This window comes from Pyrgilauda ruficollis, unplaced genomic scaffold, assembly GCF_017590135.1.
Source record: "Pyrgilauda ruficollis isolate IOZ18807 unplaced genomic scaffold, ASM1759013v1 scaffold247, whole genome shotgun sequence".
In the NCBI taxonomy this organism is placed as follows: Eukaryota; Metazoa; Chordata; class Aves; order Passeriformes; family Passeridae; genus Pyrgilauda; species Pyrgilauda ruficollis.
The window spans coordinates 220261-244800 of record NW_024523789.1 but is presented as its reverse complement, the minus strand read 5'-3'; the positions used below and the strand labels follow the sequence as shown (position 1 = coordinate 244800).

Genomic DNA, 24540 nt, shown 5'->3' with positions numbered 1-24540 from the left:
GGCACAGGACATTTGGGAGGGTTGAGTGTCCTTCTGCCACCTCCTCCATGCTCCCAGGGCCGAGCCAAGCCCTGCTGTGGCCTCACGTCGGGGTTCCTGCGTCCCCTCTTGAGCATAACAGCTGGGAGGGGATAAAGGTTTGATAGCAAAGACAAGGTTCAGCCCAAAGATATGGCTCCCAGGGGAGGAGCAGGGCTGTGCCAGGTGGGATGCACAGGTAAGGACAGGACAGAGCTCTCTGGAGGCTCCAGGGCAGGAGCAGGGCTGTGCCCAGGTGGGATGCACAGGTAGGGATGGGACAGAGCTCTCTGGAGGCTCTCTGGAGCTCCAGGGTTGCTGCAGGTGACACCCAGGGCACATCTCCCCCGGGAACTGTCACTCAGTGGTCACCAGAGCAAGGGGGCTTGCTCAGAGCTGGGGAATCTGCCCCAGCCTCAGGTCCAGCAGAATTCCCTCCTCTGCCTCTTCCCAGCTGGGTGCATCCCACTCTCTGGAGCTCCAGGGCAGGAGCAGGGCTGTGTCCAGGTGGGATGCACAGGTAGGGATGGGACAGAGCTCTCTGGAGGCTCTCTGGAGCTCCAGGGTTGCTGCAGGTGACACCCAGGGCACATCTCCCCTGGGAACTGTCACTCAGTGGTCACCAGAGCAAGGGGGGCTTGCTCAGAGCTGGGGAATCTGCCCCAACCTCAGGTCCAGCAGAATTCCCTCCTCTGCCTCTTCCCAGCCGGGTGCATCCCGCACCAGGTCAGCCCTGACCCCACGAAAGGAACAAAACCGTGAGTAATTAAATTCCCAAATTCCCTCCGCTCGGCCCCGTGCCCTGCCCGAGCCCAGCTCGGGAGCCCGGGGCTGCAGCTGCCCCAGCCCTGCGAGCCCCGCGGCCACGGGGGCAGGAAATGGGGCAAAAACCTCAGTGCTGGGCAGGGGCTGCGGGGAGGGACCTCTGCCAGGAGCGGGGGTGCGGGAAGGGCGTGGATGCTCCGGAAAGGGGATTCTGTGGAAAGGGGATGCCCCGGGAAGGGGATGCTCTGAAAGGGGGATTCTCCGGGAAGGAAATGCTCCGGGAAGGGGTTTCTGTGGGAAGGGGATGCTCTGAGAAGGGGATTCTCTGGGAAAGGGATTCTCCGGGAAGGGAATGCTCCGGGAAGGGGTTTCTGTGGGAAGGGGATGCTCTAAGAAGGGGATTCTCTGGGAAAGAGATTCTCTGGGAAAGATATTCTCCGGGAAGGGGATGCTCTGGGAAAGGATTCTCCGGGAAGGGGATGCTCTGGGAAAGGGATTCTCCGGGAAGGGGATTCAGCGGAAAGGGAATGTCTCTGGAAAGGGATTCTGCGGGAAGGGGATGCTCCGGGAAGGGGATTCCGCGGAAAGGGAATGTCTCTGGAAAGGGATTCTGCGGGAAGGGGATGCTCCGGGAAGGGAATGCTCCGGGAAGGGGACACCCTGAGAAGGGGATTATCTGGGAAGGGGATGCTCCGGGAAGGGGATACCCTGAGAAGGGGATTATCTGGGAAGCGGATGCTCCGGGAAGGGGATGCTCTGGGAAGGGAATGCGGCACCACGGCCGCAGGGGGGCCCCCGGTCCCCGCCGCGGATCCCGGAGCCGCTCCCGAGCGTCTTCCCGTAAGGCCGGGCAGGGACAGGGCCCAGGGTGGGCTCACTCACCCCAATTAGCGCATTAACCCTTTCCTGCCCGCAGCGCAGCATCAGCGATCGTGACGTCACAGGATGGTTTGGGGTGGAAGGGACCTTAAAGCCCATTCAGTGCCACCCCTTGCCAGGGCAGGGACACCTTCTGCTCTCCCAGGCTGCTCCAGGCCCCATAACCTGGCTTTGAGCACTCCCCTGGGAGTGTTCTTCTCTGGGAAATCCATTGCAGGGCTCACCACCCTCCCAATACCCCATCTGAACCCACCCTCTCCAGTCAAAATTATTCGTGCCCCTCGTGCTGCCCCACCCTCGCCGTGGAGTGGAGGAATTTTGGGGCAGGAGCCCCCACGTGTGACACTTGCCACCCCCTCACCGCCTGTGGCACTTGGGGACATTCGCTGCCCAGTCCCTGTGACATCGTTGGCAGCAGCCAGAGGGGCCCCAGTGCTGGGGCAGCCAGAAGAGCTCCTCCAGCCGGGGGGATCCCATCCCAGGGGGAATTTCGGGATCTCTTGCTCATGGCCCTGCTGTCCCCATGTCCACCCCTCCCCGCTGCCCCTCGAGCCCCCTCACGGGCGAGCAGCTGGCACAGGGCCCCTGGCACGGTGCCACGGCCAGCCCACCCTGCGCAGGAGCTCTGGTGACACTTCCCACTTTCTGGGGACAATTCCCGCATGGCATGCGCGGCGCGGGGCTCCCTGAGGACTCGCCTTGTCCCGGCGGGGTCAGGGGGGGCTCACAAGGGCCCCCTTTGTGCGGGAGAGGTGAAGCTTTGACGTCAGCCCGGCAGGAATTCCTTAATTCCATTCAGGCCTCCCTGCCCGCCGCTAATTGCGGTTTATGTAAGAGCCGCAGCTGCGCTCCCGGCCGGCAGCGGGGCACAGGGAATGTCCCTGCGGGACACGCCGGGCTCCTGCCACCGGGCACGGGGACCCTCGTGGGTTCAGCCACCCCTTGGTGTGGCACATGCAGGGATTGGGGCACGCAGCGGGGACAGAGCTTGCTGGGGACATCTGGGGACAGCCTGGACGGCGCGGCGGTGGCGCTGCTGGATGTCCCTCTGTCCCCTCTTTGGGGCTGGTTTGCCGCATGCCAGGGGGGCCCCGGGGTGCCCAGGTCGTGCAGGGTGGGGCCAGCGCTGTCCCTGTCCCGTGTCACCACAGGAAGTGAGAGCTGTAGAGTGGGTCGGTGTCTAATGCGGACAAAGCGAGGCGCTGATTTCTCTCCCGCCGTTGTGCTCCTGCTTTCCAGCTGCACGATAAAATGATGTCCCCACTGCTGGCAGGACCCCCAAAACGTCCCCGTGCTGTCCCCTCGGGATGTCCCTGCGTGCCCGGGGACCCAGGGGGCTCACCTGCATCCCCTGAGGGGCACGGAGACCCTCACCCACCCTGGCACAGCGCTGGGCAGTGCTCCCGAGGAGGAGGAGGAGGACGAAGGGATTGGGGAGGGGGAATGTTGGTAACCATCACTGGGGACACGGCGGTCCCCGGCTGCCCCCTCCCCCCGGCGGCGTGGCCGAGCTTAGGCCGTAAGAAGCAGAGCTGGTACCAAGGACAACATGCCTCGCATTCCTGCGCTGTCTCCGGGGGAATTTGGGCTGATCCACGTGGAAAATGTTCCCTGCCCTGCGGGTCAGCGGCCCCAGGAGACATTTCCGAGCGGAAAAGCTCCAAGCGGCCAGAGCCGCGGCGCTGTGGCTCACCTGGAGCGGCCAGGGCCATCGCAGCAGGTGCCAGGGCCACCGTGACCAGTGCCAGTGCCACCGCGGCAGGTGCCTGTGCCACTGTGACCAGTGCCAGTGCCACCACCATTTGTGCCTGTGCCACCACAGTCAGTGCTTGGGCTACAGTGAGCCCTCCCAATGTTGCTGTGACCAGTGCCAGGGCCACCACGACAGGTGCCAGTGCCACCATGACCAGTGCTGGTGCCACTGTGGGCCACCCCCGTGTCACTGTGACCAATGCCAGTGCCACCACAGTCAGTGCCTGTGCCACTGTGGGCCATCCCTGTGTCGCTGTGGCCATCACGACTGGTGTCAATGCTCAGTGCCAGTGCCACCATGCCAGTGCCTGTGCCACTGTGCCACCCCCATTTCGCTGTGACCAGTGCCACCACAGTCAGTGCCAGTGCCACCACGGCCACTGTGACCAGCACCACTGCCACTGTGCCCAGTGCCAGCCCCACAGGGTGCCCAGCAGCCCCCTGAGCTCGCGTGGCCTCGGCAGCCCCAAGCTGGCCCCCAGCACGAGTCCCACTCGTGGCCAATCCCACCCTTTAATTACAGGTTTAAAAACAAATCCTCGCCCGGGTTTGTGCGGGGGGAGAGGCTCGTGGAGGAAAATGAAGAGGAATTTAATTAAGGGCAGTGCCGGGAATGTCTGTCCCACAATAAAGATAAGGAGGATCAATTGCTGCTTCCCGGGATCAAAGCCGGGGCTGGAGGGGCTGCAAAGGAGGGGGAGGCAGCGAGGGGAGGGCACACGAGGGAAAGCAGCCGAGAGACGGGAGATCAGAGGAGAGAAATCACTGATCTGATCGCGGGGCTCCCCGAGGGACTCGCGGGGCGATGGAGGATGCCAAAATCCCAGCCTGTGCATCCCTGAGATGAGCTCGAATATCCGAACTTCCCATTTCTCCTCAGGAACGCAAATATCAGAGTTAAGGTTCTGGTGATGAAAACACCACAATGAAAAAAGAGAGATGCTGGAATGTCCTGAGCTGGAAGAGCCCACCAGGATCACTGATCCAGCTCCTGGCCCTGCACAGGACAATCCCCAAAATCCCATCCCTGAGCGTTTTCCAAACATTCCTGGAGCTCTGGAAGGTTTGGAACAGTGACCATTCCCTGGGGAGCCTTTTCAGCGCCACCTCTGCGGGAAGAACCTTTCCCTAAAACCCACCCCGGCCCAGCTCCAGCCCTTCCCGGGCTCCTGTCACTGTCACAGCGAGCAGAGCTCCCATCTGTCCCTCCAAGCCCTCGGTGCCCGCCTCATCACGGAGCCCTGCGCCTCGCAGGCCGGGTGGGATCGCAGTTCCATGGGAATCACGCCCCGCTGCCTTCCCAAGCCCTTCCCACGCGTGCAGAGCCGGCACGGGCGGCCGCGGGGCTCCGCGGCGAACCGGCCCCGCTGGCCCGGCGAGCGCGGCTGCCACCGGCCCGGCAGGCGGGTGGCACACCCAGAAGCTGTCGCCGTGCCAGGCTGCCAGCCCGCTCCTCCCCGCCGGAGCCGGCTCGACCGCTTCCCCCGGCTGCCGCTTGCAAAAGCGGGCGCGGCGAGAGCCCAGCCCGGTTCTCAGCGCCGCTGCAGGGAATTCCCAGCGGGATCCAAACCCAGCCGGGCTGGGGGAGCGGGGAGAGCAGCCCCGGAGCCCTCGGGGAGCTGGGGGTCGCCGTTTCCCCTTTCCAGCTGCACAAGCCGGGGTCCCGCGGGCGCTCAGGTGCCTGGGGATGCCTCACGGGATGGTCAGGACTGCCGGGCGGGCTTGGCTGGGCACCAGCATCCCAAATTCGGGATCCATCAGCCCAGCCCTTTCCAGAAACCTGTCTGGCTGCTGCTCTGCGTTCCCAGGCAGGCAGATCCGCTGGGAAAGTCGCCCTGGCCTGCAGCTGCCGTGGTGCCACGCTCCCTTCCCATGTGAGACGCGGCACGAGCGCTGCCACGGCCCTGGAGGTGCCCGATGAGGCAGCAGCGGCTCTGGGCAGAGGGTTCTGGAACCTCCTGCCCCTCCCGGGCAGGCTGGCAGCAGCCCCGTGCCCACCCTGGGCAGCCCCAGCTGGGAGGCCAGCGGTGTTGGGGTCCCCGTGGGTTTCCCTGCACACAGAGCCCAGAGGGTGCCAGCCTGGGCAGCGTGGAGATGCCAGGGGGGTGGTGCCATTGTGGTGGTGCCATGGTGGAGGTGCCATCACGGAGATGCCATGGTGAAGATGCCATGGCAGTGATGCCATCACGGAGATGCCATGGCGGAGATGCTATCGTGGAGATGCCATCGTGATGATGCCATCACAGTGATGCCATCGTGGAGGTGCCATGGCAGTGAAGCCATCACGGTGATGCCATCATGGAGATGCTGTCATGGTGATGCCATGGCAGTGATGCCACCACGGTGATGCCATGGCGGTGATGTGGTGGTGACAGGAGGAGATGCTATTGTGGAGATGCCATCGTGATGATGCCATCACAGTGATGCCATGGCAGTGATGCCATCACAGTGATGTCATCGTGGAGGTGCCATGGCAGTGATGCCATCACGGTGATGCCATCATGGTGATGCCATCATGGAGGTGCTGTCATGGTGATGCCATGGTGGTGATGCCACCACGGTGATGCCATGGCGGTGATGTGGTGGTGACAGGAGGTGTCACAACCCCTGGGGACCCACAGGGCCCCTGAGTCACCGCGCTGTCAGGGCTGCTCCCCAGGGATGAGATGAGAGCCGGTGGCTTTTGCAATCCCGGAGTGTCCCGGGAGCAGCCGAGGGGTCGGGATGAGGGGCTTGGTCAGGAGTTAAATCCATGATCCCTGAGGGTCCTTCCAGGGCTGTGGTCAGGAGTTAAATCCATGATCCCTGAGGGTCCTTCCAGGGCTGTGGTCAAGGTTAACTCCACAATCCCTATGGATCCTTCCAGCTCAGGATATTCCAGTATTTTATGGTTTGTGGCTCCCACCAGTTCATGGCAGGCACGGTGGGGTGGATCCTGCAAGGGATGGGAAGGACAGGAGGTGTGCTGGTGGTCCCACAAACACAGATTTGCTCCAGCAGTGCCGGATCCCCTCTGTGCCATCCCTGCACACCCCAGAGGCTCTGGCACGGCATGGGCAGAGCTGTCCTGATGGGAGAAATCTTCCAGCAGAGACCCAGCACCCCAAAAAGCATCACCACAGCTCCAGGGGGGCACAGGAGCTTCAGAGTGGCCACCAGTGCTCGGCCAGCCAGGTCCCCAGTGGGGTCTGGGGTTACATTTTTGGCTCAGGCGTGACCCAGCCATATCTTGTGCTCCAAAAAAAACGGGATCAGAGTTTCTGGGTGCTGCATTCTCCCCCTTTTTTTGGGCTGCTCCAGGCTGCCATTGAATATGGGAAGACTTTCATGTGGGGATTTCTGTCCTTTAGATCTTCAAAGAAATCCAGCAATCAAACAGGTGGTTGTGGAGGCACCTTAAAAAATAACTACAAAAAAACTACAGGGAAAAAAAAAAAAAAAAGAAAAAAAAAAAAAAAAAAAAAAAAAAAAAAACCACTTTGAAAGAATCAGAGGCAAAGAAACACCTCAGCTTTGTTGTGTTAATTGTTCCGGCGCTCAAAGTTCTGACAAAATGTCTCAGAAATATCCCTGGCTCTGCGCCCACGGTGTGTCAGACACACAAAGAAGGGCTCCGACACAAAACCCGGGGAAGGGAAAACCGAGCCGGGGAGATTCCGACAGGAAGGAACAATCCCAGGGCTCCAAAGAAGGAGCTCGGCCGCGGCCAGGGGGGAGGTGACACCCAAATTCCAGAGCTCCGGGGGCATCCCTGAGCTGCTCTGGGCGTCATTAAGAGCCACCGTTTAATGAGCAGGGCCTCCATCCCCTTCCCTGCCGTTCTGGGAAGCTCCAGGGGGACCCATCCCCATCCCCACCTGCATTCCCGACACCCGAGGTGGCTTTGGCCGCCGGCTGTCCCTGGGGTCACCCCAGCGTCCCCCCGAGTCCGCTCCTCCCGCGGAGCTCCCGATCCCACAGAAGGGCTCGGCGGATCCGGGAGTCCCGGCACAAGCCCGGGCAGGAGCCGCTGCCGGGGGTGACTCAGGGCCCCCGGGGCCAGGGGAGCGCCCAGAGCTCCGCTCTGCCGGGAAAGGCTCCCGCGGGGAGCGGCTGGGAGTGGAGCTGGAGCTGCTCGCTCTGCTCCCCCAGCCAGCTCACTGCTGCTCCCACCCCAAAATTCCCTTTTTTCCCCTTTCTCAGGGCGCTGCCGCTGCTCGGGGGATGTGGATCCCAAAGCAGCCCCCGGGTGAGGGGGGATCCAAGCCTGGGGTGACCCAGAGAGGCTCAGACACATCACCCACCCCAGCTTTCCCATGAAAAATCCTCGGGAATGCCCAATTCCCATGGCTGAAAGTCCCTGCACCTGTCCTTTGGCATGGCTGCAGCCCCAAACCCCGGGATGCAGCAGTGGGAAGCACCAATTTCCCCCAGGACCAGCAGGAGAAGGATCCAGGATGGGATTATCCCAGAAAAGCCTGGATCAGTGGATATAAACCCACAGGACAACCCCTCCATCCTCCAGCACAATTCATCTCCCGGATTCCAGGGTTCCAGCCCCTCTCCCACACACTGTAGGGCAGCAAACGCAGCATTTGGGGCTGAAGTCACCCCCCAAAAATGACATTTTCTCAGCAAAACGCGGCTGAGGTCATTTCCAGCCGCCCCAAAGCCCCGCGGGGCCGGGCAGGGCGGGGTGGGGGCTGCGGGAATTGCCAAAGCTCAGGATGAAAGGGCTGCACGGATGAAAGAGCCGCCAGTAATGGTGGGGGGCTGCCAGGGGGGCTCGGAGGCAGCGGAACTCAAGGCTGGGATGAAAGGAGCGTTTCCAGGGGCTGGCGGGGGAATTCCGGCAGCGCGGGGCGGGGGGCGGTCTCTGGGGTGACCGCGGTGTCCCCGGACTCTGCTGCCGCTGTCACCGCCTCATCCGAGGGCTTTTCCCACCCTTCCCACGGCTGTGCCCGGGAGAAGGTGGGAAGGGACTCGGAGCAGCCCCGGGAGATGGCACAGGGCTGGGCTGAGCTGGCCACGACAGCGGAACAAGCTCTGGTGGCACCCGTGGGGACACGGGGCAGGGTGGGCAGAACAAGCTCTGGTGTCACCAGCAGGGACATGGGGCAGGGTGGGCAGAGGGACAAGTTTGGTGTCACCAGCGGGGATACGGGGCAGGGTGGGCAGTGTGTTCCTCACACCCAGGGGTGCCCACCCAGAGGCCCCCAGTGCTCGGCCAGCCAGGTCCCAGTGGGATCTGGGGTGGTTTTCGGCTCAGATGTGACCCAGCCACTCCTTGTTCTCCGGGAGCAGACACGTCACCCACGCCAACATTCCCATTCAAAATCTTTGGGATCGCCATGCCTGAAAGTCCCCACACCTGTCCTCTGGAAGTTCATCCCCAAAGCCTGGCGTGCAGCACTGCCCACCCCGAGCTGCCACGGCTCCAAAAACAGCACGGGGGACGTTTTCCTGAAAATCCCGGATGAAACAGGGCCAGAACATCCTGGGATGCTCCAACAGCAAACCTAAAAAGGATCCTCGGCTTTGTGCCTGGCTCATCCCAACCCATGAATCCCATCCCATCCCGTGGATCCCATCCCATCCCATCCCATCCCATCCCATCCCATCCCATCCCGTGGATCCCATCCCATCCCATCCCACGGATCCCATCCCAGCCCATCCCACCCCTGCAGCCCCCAGAGCTCCGGGACTTTACCCAGCTCAGCCGGATGCCCTGGGAGCTCCTTTAAGGCTCCGGAATTCCTCCAAGGCTCGGGAAGCACGCGGGGAATGCGCGGCGGGGGGCCGAGCGCGGTGACCCCCCCTGCCACCCCTGCTGGGACAAAGGGTGGCATTCCGGGCATAGCCCTGCCACCCTGTCCCCGCTGCTGGCGGGAGGGAGGAGCCGCGGAACGGCTCCGGTTAACCCGGCTGGGAGCGGGGAACGGTCACGGGGCAGGGGAATGGATTTCTGTGTGCAGCGGGAGAAGGGAAAGGGTGGAGAGGAAGCTCCTGCCACCAAAACCCGGGGATGTCCCCTAAAATTCAAACCCACGGAGGTTCAGGGGTGTGAGAGGGGTTTGGGAGCAGGGCTGGGCCAGGGGGCTGCCCACAGAGGGGAGGGGAGAAGGGATCCTGATCCCTCACTGTCCTGCTTCCATCACAGCTTTCCCTAAATTTTGCAGCTGCTCAGCCTTAAAATCCGGATTTCCCATCCCCACATCAGGGGTGTGAGAGGGGTTTGGGAGCAGGGCTGGGGCAGGGGGCTGCCCACAACGGGGAGGGGAGAGGGGGCTCCTCATCACAACTTCCCCTAAATTTTGGGCAGTTTGTCCAGCAGCTGCTCAGCCTTAAAATCCACATTTCCCACTCGCGGGGGTGCTGAGCCCCCCCCATCAGCGATGTGTCCAGCCCCAGTTCAGCACCAGTTAAACCCAGTTTGAGGAGGGGCTGAGCACACAGAGGCGTTCCAACCTGCAGGACGTGTCTGAGCCCACCCACCCCCACCTGGGCTGGAGCACGGCCCCATCCCAGCAGGAAAGGGACAGGGACACAGGGACAGGGACACAGGGACAGGGACACAGGGACAGCAGCCCCTCCCTCACCCCCAGCAATCAAAGCGACAACTCAGCTTTACCATTTGCTTTAATTTAATGTTTTTCTCCAGCCCGTGCTGTAGGAAGGAGGGAAAACTCAACACCTCCCCCCGAGAGGGGAAAGGGCCAGCGAGCACACGTGGCAACAGTGCAAGGGAGCCGTGTGACACAAGGACACAGCCACCTCCCCAGAAACACCCCTGGATGGCCTCTGTGGAGCCAGACACATCCCGTGCTGCTGCCCTCCACACCAGCCTGGACAAAGGCAATAAATCAATAAATAAAGTAACGGTGCCTCACCAAAGGCACATTTTTCTTTTTTTTTTTTTTCTTTTTCTTTTTTTTCCACATTACAATGAGAGATGTTGGCATCACAGCATTTCCCAGCCTGGGCTTTTGGCCACATCCAGTTTCTCGGCACTCAGCAGAGGGCAGAGCCGTGGCCTGGGTGCCCCCAGCACCCCCCGAAGCCCAGCCCACGGGCAGCACCTTGGAGCCCTCACCAGCACCCTGCTACATCTGCAGCTTGTTTGAGGTATATCACCCACCCCCTCCGTTACCTTGTGCAGCCAAAAAACAGTGCAAAGAAAACAAAAATCCCCCCCAACCGCTTGCTTTCAGCCCCGTGATGAGATGAGCCTGTTGGAGAGGGGAGGACGGCAGCGAGGAGCCCCCGGGACCCCCCAGCCCCTGCTCGGGGGTCACTCTGGAGGCTTTGGTCCATAAAACGTCCTGGCCCTGGGGCATCCCCCGCCCCGAGGCTGCCAAATCAACCCGTGGGATGTGGATCAGCAGCACCGGCAGCCCCGGGGAGGAAAGGAGGGAAGGGAGGAGGGAAGGGAGGGAGGCTCAGCCCCCTCCCCACAATGCACCACCCCGGGGCAGCCCCGCGGGGAGGGAGGTGGGCTCAGCTCAGCTTCACCCCCACGGCCACAGCGCGCTGCCGGTAGAGCTCGGTGCCACTGTCACAGCCCGCCAGCGACGCGCTGCTCTCCGCCAAGGGGCTGCGGCAGTGGGTGACAGTCCAGCGGCGCAGCCGCCGCCCTTCCTCCCTCTCCTCCTCCTCCTCCAGCCGCAGGAGGCTCTCGGCGGACACGCAGCCCCGCATGGCAGCCCCGGGCGGGCGGCGGGCGGGCAGCTCCAGCTGGTCGAAGGACTCGGTGGACAGGATGCTGTCCTCGCTGACGGCGCTGGCGGGCCGGGCGCGGGGGCCCTGCGGCAGCGACACTTCGCTGAAGCCCCCGAAACCCCTCCCGGGGGGGCTGCCGGGCTCGGCGCTGCCCGAGGAGAATTTGCCGTTGTGTTTGAGGATTCCTTTCCTGCGGGCCGGCAGCCCCTGCGGGGCCGGGCAGGGCGGCTCGGCGAACACGGCCCCGTCCAGGTCCAGGCTCCCCGCGTCCAGCACGTCCCCGGACTCGCAGCACTCCAGGGACGAGTAATACCCCGACTCCCTGGCCGAGGGCTTCTTCAGGATTCCCTTCTTGGGCGCGGCCGGGGGCGCTGCTCCCGCTGTCCCGGGGGGCTGCAGGACCCGGGAGAGCCCCGCGGGGGGACCCTCCCCACCCTCCCCGGGCGGGGGGCCGGGGCTGGGCACCTTCTGCTCGCAGGAGTTCCTCTTCTTCAGGATGCCCTTGGGCCGCTTGAGGACGGACTTGGAGGCGTTCTCGGGGCCCGCGGGCACCTCCTGCAGCGCGTGGGAGACGTCGTTCTCCTTCTTGGACTTCTTGAGGGAGCGCTGCCGCTCCAGGGCCGCGCCGGGCATGTGCTGCTTGAGGAAGCAGCGCACCTTGGAGCCGTTCTCCAGCAGGGGCCGGGAGGAGCGGCGCAGCCACTCGGCCACCGTGGCCAGCGGCGATTCGTTCTCCCGCAGCAGCTCCTGCTCGCCCAGAGGCATTTTGTAGCCCCAGTTGACCCACCAGTGCGTGGCGATGTCCTCGATGGTGGCCCGGCGCTCGGGGTTCACCATCAGCATCCACCGGATCAGCCCGCAGGCATCTGGGGGAGGGACAGGTCAGGCACGGGAGGGGACACGGGGAAGGGGGACACACAGGGGGACAGGGGTGTCCCTACCTGAGAGCTTTGTGGGCTCCCGGTAGTCCCCGCTGGTGATCTGCTTGACCAGAGTCTTGTAGTCGTGGCCATCGAAGGGCATGGTGCCGTGCACCAGGATGTAGAGGAGGACACCCAGGGACCAGCTGTCCACCTGTGAAAGGGACAGAGGAGCCTGGAGGGGACAGCAGGACCGGGCTGTCCTGGTCTCCACCCACCAGAGCCTCACTGGGACTCCCAGGATGCCAGAACCACCGGGAAGGGACAGAGCGTGGGGCAGGACCCCAGCACACCCAACAACCCCGCAATGCCCAGGCTCAGGGGTCCTGTTACCCCAAAACACACTGGGAAAACCCCAGAGGCATCCCCACGCCCCGCAGGGAGGCACAACCCACCTCGGGGCCCTTGTAGGGCCGCCCGTTGATGATCTCGGGGGATGCGTACAGGGGGCTGCCGCAGTAGGTCTGGAGCAGCTTGTCCTGCTGGAAAACGTTGGACAGCCCGAAATCTGCAATCTGGGGGGACAAACACAGCTGTCATCCAGCAGCAAAACCCCTTTCCCAAAGGCCCCCTTCCCAAGTTCCCTTTTCCCAAAGTCTCCTTTCCCAAGTTCCTCTTTCCCAAGTTCTCCTTTCCCAAAGCTCCCTTTCCCAAAGGCCCCTTTCCTAAATGCCCCTTTCCCAAGTTCTCTTTTCCCAAAATCCCCTTCCCCAAAGTTCCCTTTCCCAAGTTCTCCTTTCCCAAAGTTTCCTTTCCCAAAGTTTCCCAAGGCTGAAAGTTCTCCTGGAGCTCTCCAGGGATGAACCTGGTCCAAACCAGGGCTGCCCTTGGTTCTGAATCCCCTCAGCCTGGTTCTCCACCCCTGAGCTCTCTCCTGTTGCTCTCTCCCTCCCAAAAGCTTCATCCTAGGCACGGCAGCAGCTGCCCCGCGGCGCTGGCAGCGGGAGCAGAGTGGAAAAATGAGGCTGGAAGGACTTCCAGGCTTTCCTCCAGCTCATTCCCAGCCACCCCAGGCTGCAGCGGTCCCTATCAGCCCCACCTCGCCCAGGTGCTCATTATCCTCATTAAGCTGTCACCTCCCAGCCAGCAGGAGGTTCCCTGGCTGCCCTCGAGCTCTCAGTTACAAAATTATCCCTGGTGGAGATAAACCCCGTTATCAGTGACCGCGGGCATCCCCGGCCCAGGCCAGGCCGTGCCCTTCCTCCCTGGCAGAAATCGCCACTGGGTGCCCGTGGGGGAGCTGGGGTTTCCTGGCACACACAGAAACCAGGAAAAGAGCCCTTCTCATCCAGCCAGCGCTGAGCTGGGCGCTCAGACTTCGCCCTCTTATCAGCAGGGCAGTATCAGTTACGGCTTCACCAGATCTGCTGGGCTGCCAGGCTCTGCCAGCTGTCCACAGCATTCCAGGGGTGCACGTGCCCTGAGGGCACTGAGGCCTTGTGGGCACCCCCTGTCCCTCCAGGCTGGGCAGCTCCCCCTGGGTGACAGCCCAGTCCCCTCACCTTGATGTTCCCGTTGGCATCCAGCAGGATGTTCTCCAGCTTCAGGTCCCGGTGCACGATCCCGTTCTGCGGGAAGAGCAGGGGTTAATTCCCGGAGGGGTTGAGGGAGGGAAAGTCCTGCACACCTGGCAGGGCACGGCAAACAGGGCACAGGGCCACAAACAGCACGGGCGTGGCCCTGGGATGGGTGGCCCAGCCTGGGTGGCACCAGCTGGGCAGCAGGAGCAGGGAGGTGCCTGCAACAAGTGCCACCCTGGGCTCCTCCATTGTCCCCAGCCGCGGTGGCACGCGGTGCCAGCTCCACCAGGGCACAGCTCCTGCTTGGGCAGGGCCTGCTGTGCCCAGAGGAGTGAGCCCCCGATCCAGTTTGGGGTCAGGAGCTGCCCTGACACCCCGTGTTCCCACCGAGGGCTGGGGCACAGCCTTGGAGCGACCTCCAGAGACCCTCGGGCTGAAGGGTCCTGCCAGGGCATCACCCACAGCCCAGGGAGGGTCCTGCAGCTTCACACTCTGGTCAGGAACAGGACAGCTGATCCAAACAGGACAGGTGACACAAACAGGACAGGTGACCCAGGCTTGGCTCCCAGCCCCGAGGGCAGCTCTGGGCGTCTCCGTCTGGTCGGGTGGGAGGGGAGGTGACAACTCCCAGGCCGGGTTAGTCACCCCCAGCCCAGGCCAGGACCTCCCAAATCTCCGGGGCACTGCCACACCCCTGAGACTCAAGGCAGGATCAGCCTTTCTGCAGGCAAGTGGAGAGCCACGAGCTCCTCTCACCTCCCGTGGGGCTGCAGGGAGGAGCACTGGGGAGCCCATTCCCCCGGGAAACCCTTGGGAGGAGGGCTCAGGAGCCCATCCCACCAGGAGTCCATCGGGAGGAGCCAGGAATTCATTGGGAGGAGGGCTCAGGAGCCCATCCAGCCCGGAATCCACCAGGAGAAGCACCCAGGAGCCCGTCCAGCTGCTCTCCAACCAGGAAACCACCATGAGGAGAACTCAATGAGTCCATCCAGCTGCTCTTCCCCTGGGAATCCATCGGGAGGAGGGCTCAGCAGCCCATCCAGTCAAGATACCATCGGGACCCCATCGTGAGGAGCCCTGGGGAGCCCATCCAGCCCAGAATCCATCAGGAAACCATTGAGAGGAGGGCTCAGGAGCCCCTCCAGCCGCTCTCCAGAAGAAAACCATTGTGAGGAGAACCCAGGAGCCCATCCAGCTGCTCTTCCCCCAGGAATCCATCGGGAGTAGGCTCAGAAGCCCATCCAGCCTGGAATCCATTGGGAAACCATCAGGAGGAGGGCCCAGGAGCCCATCCAGCCCAGAATCTGTTGGGAGGAGGGCTCAGGAGCCCATCCAGCTGCTCTCCAGCCAGGAAACCATCATGAGGAGAACCCAGGAGCCCATCCAGCCGCTCTTCCCCTGGGAATCCATCATGAGGAGAACCCAGGAGCCCATCCAGCCGCTTTTCCCCCCTGGAAACCCCCGGGAAGCCCAGGCAGGGCGGTGCCACCCACCTTGTGGCAGTAGTAGACGGCGGACACGACCTGGCGGAAGAAGTGTCGCGCCTCCTGCTCCGAGAGCCGCTGCCGCTCGCTGATGTAATCGTACAGGTCGCCCTTGCTGGCGTATTCCATCACGATGACGATCTTGGCGCTGTTCTCAAACACTGCAGGAAAGGGTTAAAAGGGTGTTGTGTCTGGTGCTCCGTGTGTGGAGATGAGAATTTTGACTCCATGTTTCAGAAGGCTGGTTTATTATATTATGATATATATTATTGTTAAAATACTATACTAAAAACTATACTAAAAGAATAAAAATAAAAGGATTCATCAGGAGGCTGGAAGGACAGGAATGGAATGCAATAACAAAACCTTGTGACTCTCAGAGTCCGATGCAGCTGCATCTGTGATTGGCCATTAATTAGAAACAACAACCTGCTCCAATAACAGCTGCACCTGCTGCAGTCCACAGCAGCAGAGAGTTATTGTTTACATTTCTCTCCTGAAGCTGCTTGTCTTCCCAAGAGGGAAAAATCCTAGCAAAAGATTTTTCATAAAATATCATAGTAACAAAAGGGATCCTCGGAACCTCGGGAATATTTGTTAGGACATTCCTGTTAATGAGCAGGTGGAGCCTTGATTGACCCTAACCCCAATCCCTGCCCTCAGTCTTGGATAAACAGGGACCTGCAGGTCAGGGGGGCCACCAGAGCTGTCACCCACGGCCCCCGGGGCCACCAGAGCTACTGGCCCAGCAGCGGTGCCACCACCAAGGCTGTGCCACCACCGAGGCTGTGCCACTACAGCAGCTCTGCCACCGCTGAGGCTCTGACACCAGTGGCTCTGGCACCAGAAAGGCTCTGCCACCACTGGCTGTGCCACCATCGAGGCTGTGCCACTACAGCACCACTGAGGCTCTGCCACCAGCAGCTCCACCACCACTGAAGTTCTGTGCCAGCACTGAGGCTCTGCCACCGCTGAGGCTCTGACACCAGTGGCTCTGGCACCAGAAAGGCTCTGCCACCACTGGCTGTGCCACTACTGGCCCAGCAGCGGTGCCACCACCAAGGCTGTGCCACCACCGAGACCCTGCCACCACCACATGTGCCACCACTGAGGCCGTGCCACCAGCAACTCTACCACCACCAAGGCCGTGTCACCATTGAGGTTCTGTGCCACCACACAAGTTCTGTGTCACCACTGGCTCTAGCACCACAAAGGCTCTGCCACCACGGGCTGTGCCACCATCGAGGCTGTGCCACTACAGCAGCTCTGCCACCGCTGAGGCTCTGACACCAGTGGCTCTGGCACCAGAAAGGCTCTGCCACCACTGGCTGTGCCACTGCCAAGGCTGTGCCACCACCGAGGCTGTGCCACTACAGCAGCTCTGCCACCACCCAGGCTCTGCCACCACTGGCTGTGCCACTGCCAAGGCTGTGCCACCACCGAGGCTGTGCCACTACAGCAGCTCTGCCACCACCCAGGCTCTGCCACCACTGGCTGTGCCACTGCCAAGGCTGTGCCACCACCGAGGCTGTGCCACTACAGCAGCTCTGCCACCACCCAGGCTCTGCCACCACTGGCTGTGCCACTGCCAAGGCTGTGCCACCACCGAGGCTGTGCCACTACAGCAGCTCTGCCACCACCCAGGCTCTGCCACCACTGGCTGTGCCACCACCGAGGCTCTGCCACCACTGGCTGTGCCACCACCGAGGCTCTGCCACCACTGGCTGTGCCACCACTGAGGCTGCACCACCACAGCAGCCCTGGCACCACAAAGGCTCTGCCACCACTAGCTGTGCCACCACCGAGGCTCTGCCACCACCGAGGCTCTGCCAGCACCTGGGCTCTGCCACCAGCGGTGCCTCAGGCGCGCGGCTCTGCTGGAACCCCCTCCAAGGGGAAGTTGACAGCGCCGGCACAGCCGGTGACCTTGCTGCCCGTCCCCACGGCTCGCAGACAAGGCTGTGCCTGCAGCCAGGACCGCAGCCGTTCCCTCCTGCTGGCAGCCAGGCAGCGCTCGGCGGGTTTGCATTCCGGCCGCCGCGGTGAGTCAGCCCTCGCAAACACCGCGGAGCAGCTGCCAGCCCGCTCGCCTTTGTTCGGAGCACAAAAGGGCTCCGGATCCCTCAGCAGCGCCGGGAGCAGGGGCAGAGCCAGCCCCAGGAAGGGCACAGCCCAGGGACTCGGTGTCTGCTAAGCCCGACCCAGCTGCGGGTTTAGGCTCGGTCTGGTTCTGCTCGGACCTGGAGCAATTCCCTTGGGTTATCCCAACAAAGCCCAGCCCTGGCCATAAAGCCAAGCCCGGCAGCACCAGGAACTCTCCCAGCACGCTGTGGTTTGCTTTTCCAGTGCCCCGGGGAAGGGAATGAGGAGGACTCCAGGACTGAGATTAAATTAAGCCCTACCTCGGGCTCAGAGCAGATCCACGGAGATGCCAAATTCTCCGGGCACAGCCATACTCAGCCCCTGCTCAGCTCTCTCCACAGCGCCGGGGCTTCCAAAATCCACAAATTGGGGCTGTGGAGGGAGGCTGAGCAGGCAGCAGGGGCTAAATGTGGATTTTGGACCCTCAGGCCCTGCTCCCTGCTCAGCCTCCCTCCACAGCCCCACATCCCAAATGTGAATTTTGGAAACCGCCGTGGGGCTGTGGAGGGAGGCTGAGCAGGGAGCAGGGCCTGAGTGTCCAAAATCCACATCTGGAGCTGGATTCCCTGTCTGGGAGGGAGGGGACGCGACAGGAAGGGCGATTTCTGGAGCAGGTATTTCCCCTCGTCGGGGAAAACACAGAAACGCAGCCCGGGAGCATCTGCATTCCCTGGGAGTGGCCAGGAACGGGAGCCAGGTCCTGGAAGGGAGGAGAGGGCTGGGATAAACCCACCCAGCTGGGCTAAACCCACCCAAGCCGAGCCAAACCGGGCCAAGCCCAGCCCAAGAGCCCCCCGGGGTACCCAGCCCGTTCCAGAAGCTCCCATCCTGGATGCAGCTGGAAAAGGGAAGGGAGAGGAGGCCTCACCTTCGTGCACAGCGATGATGTGGGGGTGGTTGAGGGAGGACATGATCTCAATCTCCCTCCGGATGTGGACAAGGTCCTGCTCATCCTTGATTTTGTCCTTGCGGATGGATTTGATGGCCACCTGTGGGGGAGCACAGAGGGGGCTGTGAGCTCCCGAAGGAAGAAATTCCTCCCTCCCCTGTTTGTTGTTTTCACAAAAAAAAACCATCCCCACGAGCTGAGCAGGGCAGCTCCATGGAAACAGCTCCCAGAAAAGCAAATTTCATCCATTTGGGGTTTATTCTCACCAAGTCCTGCTGCTGCACGCGAGGGAGAAGCTGCCCCAGAGGGACGCCCTGACAGCTCCTCATTTTTGGGGGGCACGAGGCTCCTCCATCAGGTAGTCCAGCCCAGATTTTTGGGGCTCCCTGACCCTCCTCCCAGGCAGCCCAGCCCGGATTTTTGGGGCTCCCCAGGACTCCTCCATCAGGTAGCCCTGCTCCTGATTTTTGGGGCTTCCTGAGCCTCCTCCTGGGTAGCCAGCCCTGATTTTTAGGGGTCCCCAAGATTCCTCCATCAGGCAGCACAGCCCTGATTTTGGGGGCTCCCTGAGCCTCCTCCATCAGGCACAACTGCTCCTGACTTTTGGGGCTTCCTGAGCCTCTTCCCAGGTAGCCAGCCCTGATTTTTAGGGTTCCCCAGAACTTCTCCATCAGGCAGACCTGCTCCTCATTTTTGGCGTTCCCTGAGCCTCCTCTCACAAAGCCCAGCCTGGATGTTTAGGGCTCCCCAAGATTCCTCGATCAGGCAGCACAGCCCTGATTTTGGGGGCTCCCTGAGCCTCCTCCCAGGTAGCCCAGCCCGGATTTTTGGGGTTCCCTGAGCCTCCTCCATCAGGCACACCTCCTCCTGATTTTTGGGGCTCCCCAGGACTCCTCCTGCAGGTTGCCCAGCTCTGATTTTGGGGCTCCCTGAGCCTCCTCCCACATAGCCCAGCCCTGATTTTTGGGGCTCCATGAGCCTTCTCCCACAGGTAGCCCAGCCCCGCTCCCGATTTTTGGGCTCGGCAGGGATCGTGTCCTGCCGCAGGAATGTGCCCAGCACGAAGGACTCGGGAAATAACCAAGATAACCACAACCACAACAACAACAACAGCCAATTCCTGACGTCAGGAAAAGGGAATAAAACCCCACACCTCGCCTTCTGTTTCCCTCTAAAGCACTTCATTGCTAGGAGTAAGAGAAAGTTCGGGTGAAAAAGCAGATCCTCGGAACGGGGTGGGAGACCCGGAGTTTTCCAGGCTTTCCTTTGCGTTTTCAAGTTTTCCTCTGCGAGGAGATTGAAAAGGGAGGAGCAGGAGGAGTAAGAACAGAGCAGTAAGAACAGCCGCCTCCTAATCCCCTTTCAAAGGGGCTGCGGGCACACAATGCGCTCCCAGGGCTGAATTTACAACTGAATCCAGCACAACCTTTTATATTTTTTTTTCTTTTTTCTTTTTTTTCTTTTTTCCCCTCGCAGACAAGAATGCGGAACAGTTTTAATCCCGTCCAGGGACCCTCGCACTGGTCTCCCAGCAACGGGGAGAGGGGCCGCGGAGCCCCGCCGGCCCCAGCTGCCCCCGAGGTGTGGGAGGGATGCTCAGCCCCCTGTCCTTGCGATTTAGGGGCCTTGGAAACCTCGCTCCCCAAAGCCCGGCCCAGCGGGCAGCTGAGTTTTGCTAAGCCAGGCCTGTGGCACCCTCGGCAGGCGCTGAACCAGCGAGGTTCCAGCAGGGAGAAGCCTCTGAAAGGGGCTCAGGTGGGCACCTGAAATCCCTTTTTTGCCCCAGGTCTCATTTCTGTAGCCCCAAATCCCATTTTTGTGGCCATAAATCCCATTCCTGTAACCCCAAATCCCATTTTTCTGGCCATAAATCCCATTCCTGTAACCTCAAATCTCATTTCTGTAGACCCAAATCCCATTTTTCTGGCCCCAAACCCCATTTCTGTAACCCCAAATCCCATTTTCCTGACCCCAAACGCCATTTCTGTAACCCCAAACCCCATTTTTCTGGCCCCAAAACCCATTTTTCTGACCCCAAACCCCATTTCTGTAACCCCAAATCCCATTTCTCTCACCCCAAACCCCATTTCTGTAGCCCCAAATCCCATTTTTCTGACCCCAAACCCCATTTCTGTAACCCCAAATCCCATTTTTCTGGCCCCAAACCGCCTCAGGCAGCACCAGCCCGGGCAGAAATTGCTCCTGGAGGATCCAGCACGTGTGGAGCCAGCGGACTCTGGCCAGGAGAAGCTCAATAACCCCGGCCCAAGTTTCTTGCTCAGGCAATACTGAAAGCGTTCAACGCTTCTGGGAAGCGCAGCCAGGTTTCCTTTCCCCTGACCTTTGTTTAACAGGTTAAATTTTAACAATATTTTTGCTGCTGCCCCAGTTCCCTGACCCTTGCAGAGCCTTCCTGCAGCCAGCCAGCCTCCCAAATTCCTGCTGCCTCCTGCAAAGCCTGGCACCCGGCCCAGCAGCCAAAATTTCGCAGCATTTTGGAGCATTTCCTTTGTGGCCATAAATCCCATTCCTGTAACCCCAAATCCCATTTTTCTCATCCCAAACCCCATTTTTCTGACCCCAAACCCCATTCCTGTAACCTCAAATCTCATTTCTGTAGACCCAAATCCCATTTTTCTGGCCCCAAACCCCATTTCTGTAACCCCAAATCCCATTTTCCTGACCCCAAACGCCATTTCTGTAACCCCAAACCCCATTTTTCTGGCCCCAAAACCCATTTTTCTGACCCCAAACCCCATTTCTGTGACCCCAAATCCCATTTTTCTGGCCCCAAACCGCCTCAGGCAGCACCAGCCCGGGCAGAAATTGCTCCTGGAGGATCCAGCACGTGTGGAGCCAGCGGACTCTGGCCAGGAGAAGCTCAATAACCCCGGCCCAAGTTTCTTGCTCAGGCAATACTGAAAGCGTTCAACGCTCCTGGGAAGCGCAGCCAGGTTTCCTTTCCCCTGACCTTTGTTTAACAGGTTAAATTTTAACAATATTTTTGCTGCTGCCCCAGTTCCCTGACCCTTGCAGAGCCTTCCTGCAGCCAGCCAGCCTCCCAAATTCCTGCTGCCTCCTGCAAAGCCTGGCACCCGGCCCAGCAGCCAAAATTTCGCAGCATTTTGGAGCATTTCTGAGCATTTTGGAGTATTTCCGAGCATTTCCTTGCTGCCTCAGCAGCTCACATCCCCAAAATTCTGAGCCAGGGCTCAGGGCAGGAGCCACAATCCACAAAAAGATCGAGCAGCGCCAGGAGATGCCCCATCCCAAAATTAGTGACCTTCAGGCAGATGGAGCCTCCCGTCCTCCCCCAGGGGTGCCAAGCAGGGCTTTGTTCCCAAACTTTCCCTGCCCAAGGGGGATGGGAGCACAGGGTGTCCCCTGGAGATGGGAAATGCCACCCTGGAGCCGGGGACAGCAGCCTCGGGGACAGGCAGTGCTGCAGCCCCCCGGGAAACAGCGAGGAATCCCCCTGGAGCTCCCAGAGCTTTCCAAGTCCAAAAAAGTCTTTGAATTCCAAGTTTTTGGGGGCTGAACAGGTATTTTCAGCAGCTGCTGAAAGATGCATGAAGTTACAACCCCAGGCAGCGCTTCAGAAGTTGTTCCAGACTGCAAGGGCAGTTTGGTGAAATTCGGATTTAAATCCAGCCCGGAACAGAGCGGGATTCGCCCCTTCCTGCAGATCAAAGGAGGCTCTGGAATATTCCAGGTGCTGCCTTCTCCTGGCACCACACGGGCCCCAAGTGGCGTTTGTGACACCAGGAGAGTCCCACGGGAGGTCCCCGGGCATGTTTGGCTTGGCTGCAGGCCAGGGATGGGGAGGCAGGCTGGGAAAAACTCCGGGATGGGAGGGAAAATGAGCCCGGAGGCTGCTGCAAACAGGTGGGGGGAAAAAGGGAGGAAAGTAAAAAGGGAAGGGAAAAAAAAAAGTAGGAAGAAAAATAAAAGGGAAGGAAGAGAAAGGGGAAAGAACAAAAACGGGAAAGAAAAAGGGAAAGCAAAAAAAGCGATATGAGAAAGAGAAAGGGAAAGGAGAAAGAAAAAGGGAAAGGAGAAAGAAAAAGGCGAGAAAAGGGAAAACAGCAAAAAAAAAAAAAGGGAAAGGGAAAAAAAAAGGAAAGGCGGAAAAAAGAAAGGAAAAAAGGGGGAGAAAAATAAAAGGGAAAAGGGAAGGGAAAAAAGAAAGAGAAGGGGAGGGGGGGGAAGGGGGAGGAAAACCAACCAGCAATTCCCTCCCCACCTGATATTGCAGGGATTTTTGTAAGGATTGGGAAAGGCACTCAGCAGGAGCGTCCCTTCAGATAAAGGATTTCTAACAGGAAAATAAAAGGGATTTTTCCCAGACAAATAATTCATGGAAGTCCCAAAACATCCTCCAGCTGCAGGAGCCTGGAATTTCCTGTCACCTTCCAAGCAAATCAGCCTGCTCGGAGTGCAGGGATTTTAAAATTCAGAGAGGAACGAGAAACGCGGGCGGTAAAACGAGCTGGTTCAACACCCAGCGCCCCTGTCAGAGGCAATTCCCGATTCGCCAGAGGCAAAAATTCCCCGTGGATGGAGCAGCTCCAGCTTTTCAGCCCCAGCCGGTGCCGTGGGATCCCCGCGAGGGTGCCCGGCCCCTGCCCTCACACTTTGGGAAGTGAAAACCACTTGGGGAAGCAGCGAACAACCGAGCCGGAGATAAAGCTGCGGATGAAGCCGGCCCGGAAATGCTGAGTGCTCCGAGAAGGAATTTGTGGGGAGAGGAGAGATTTGTGGCTCGGAGCCTGCTGCTGCTCCGGCAGGCCGGGGAGGGGCTGCTGAGCAGAGCCTTGGCTTTTCTGCCGCTGGATTGAGGGCTCCGCGGCCCGTGGGTTGGATTTGCATGAAAACACAGCGATCCTGAGGGGATCGCGGGGAATAGTTGAGGTTCTGACTTTCCTAATTCGGAGATTTCTGAGCTGCAGGTGCGGGCAGGGAAAGGAGAATTTGCTCGCCCATGCCGAGGGGAGGGATCCTCGCAGCTCTGTGGGTGGAAGCTGCGTTTCCAGGCCCTGATTATGCAGCAGAGCAGCGGCTCGGATGGGCAGAGCCGCCTTCGGATCTGATCTCATCAAGATGCCACAAGGAAAGCCGGCGGATTCGCGGCTTTTTCCCAGGGGATGTCGCTGAGCCCATCCCAGCCCCTGGCAGGGCCAGTCCTGCCACTAGCAGCTCACCCCCCCTGCTCAGGCCGGGCTGTGAGGGGTTTTTGGGGTCCCTCACACCCTTCGAGGCTGGGAATTCAGGTCCAAGGTTGAATCCTTGCAGATTCCCGCAGGACAGAGCAGAGCCCGGCGTTCCCGGGGGTTCAATCCCCTTTTTCCCGAGGAAAGCTGAGCTGGGTGAGCCACAGCCACTTTCCCCCAGTGGGCTGGGGTGAGTCAGGATTTTGGAGAGCTCGGCTGCTCCCTGGGTGCCCCACACCGTGAGAAAGGCAAACCCAGGGTGAGAGGAAGGGAAAAACCCTTCAGCCTCGAGTGCGGTGTTTGCTTTGGCGGCCGCGTCCCTGCCCGCTCCTGCCCCCAGGAAGCGCGACCGCGGTCAAGTGGGCGAGAGGAGCTGCAGACCCCCGGGAGGAGGGGGGCGAGACCCCTCGGGGCTGCCCCCGGCCCCGCTGAGACCCCCCCCCCGCAGCAGGACCAAGGCAGAACCGCAGCTGCGGGGGGAGCGGGGCCCGGCCGGGGCTGCGGGGAGCCGGGACCGGCGACACCGGGGACGAAATGCTCGGAGCGGGGGATGCTCGGGGGTCCGTGAGGATGCGCCGGGAACGGATTGGAGGGGAGAGAACCGGAGGTGGGGGAGGCAGCGGGGCCGGGCTGCGGGAAGCGGGGGCAGCTCGGGGACCACCGGGAAACACTGCGGGGGTGCAGAGGGGACAGAGAGGGACACACCGGACCGGGGAGATACATCGGGGACAGAGAGGGACACACCGCACCGGGGGGATTCACCGGGGGAATGGAGGGACACACCGAACCGGGGGGATTCACCGGGGGAATGCAGGGACACACCGAACCAGGGGATGAGCCGGGAACGCCGAGGATGCGTCGGGGACAGAGGATGCTTAGGGACATGGGAAGCTCGGGGACCCCGCACGGTGACCATGCCCCCCCCCCAGGGGGATCCTTACCAGCTTCCCGGAGCGCTCCCGGGCTTTCTTCACCTTCCCGTAGGTGCCTTTGCCCAGCGTTTCCAGGAACTCGTAGCGGTGCTTCAGGTTGTGCTTGTGGTGGTGCCGCTTCACCGCCTGCTTCTTCATCAGCGGCCGCGGCGATTTGATCAGCCCCTCGGCCAGCGAGGCGGCCAGCGCCGAAGCGGAGCCGGTCCCGGGCGCTGCCGCCCGCTCCATCCCGATCCCGGCTCCGGCTCCGCCGCTTCCCGGCCCGGCCCGGCCGATAAATGCGGCGGCCCCGGCGGCCGCGCCTCCCCGCGCCCATTGGCGGCTGCCGGGG

The 24540-nt window shown here is 61.1% G+C and overlaps 1 protein-coding gene across 1 annotated transcript; it reads right to left on the bottom strand.

Annotated features, from left to right (window-relative positions):
* Window positions 1–10019: 10019 nt before the first annotated feature.
* NUAK2 (NUAK family kinase 2) lies at window positions 10020–24442 on the bottom strand. The gene is made up of 7 exons (XM_041470507.1): window positions 24219–24442; window positions 18047–18167; window positions 15046–15197; window positions 13535–13600; window positions 12428–12547; window positions 12054–12186; window positions 10020–11978 (listed from the first exon to the last, which is right to left on the bottom strand). The coding sequence occupies exons 1-7, from the start codon at window positions 24435–24437 to the stop codon at window positions 10891–10893; spliced, it is 1899 nt and encodes a 632-aa protein (XP_041326441.1). The 5' UTR covers window positions 24438–24442; the 3' UTR covers window positions 10020–10890.
* Between the last annotated feature and the right edge of the window lie 98 nt (window positions 24443–24540).

What these genes read in the sequence shown, in the direction of transcription:
- NUAK2 (XM_041470507.1), bottom strand. Translation starts at nt 24,437, where the DNA reads ATGGAGCGGGCGGCAGCGCCCGGGACCGGCTCCGCTTCGGCGCTGGCC. An exon ending in ATGCCAACGGGAACATCAAG is followed by an intron (nt 12,548 to 13,534) that starts GTGAGGGGACTG and finishes TTGTCCCCCCAG; the next exon opens with ATTGCAGATTTCGGGCTGTC. An exon ending in GGCCCTACAAGGGCCCCGAG is followed by an intron (nt 12,187 to 12,427) that starts GTGGGTTGTGCC and finishes TCCCTTTCACAG; the next exon opens with GTGGACAGCTGGTCCCTGGG.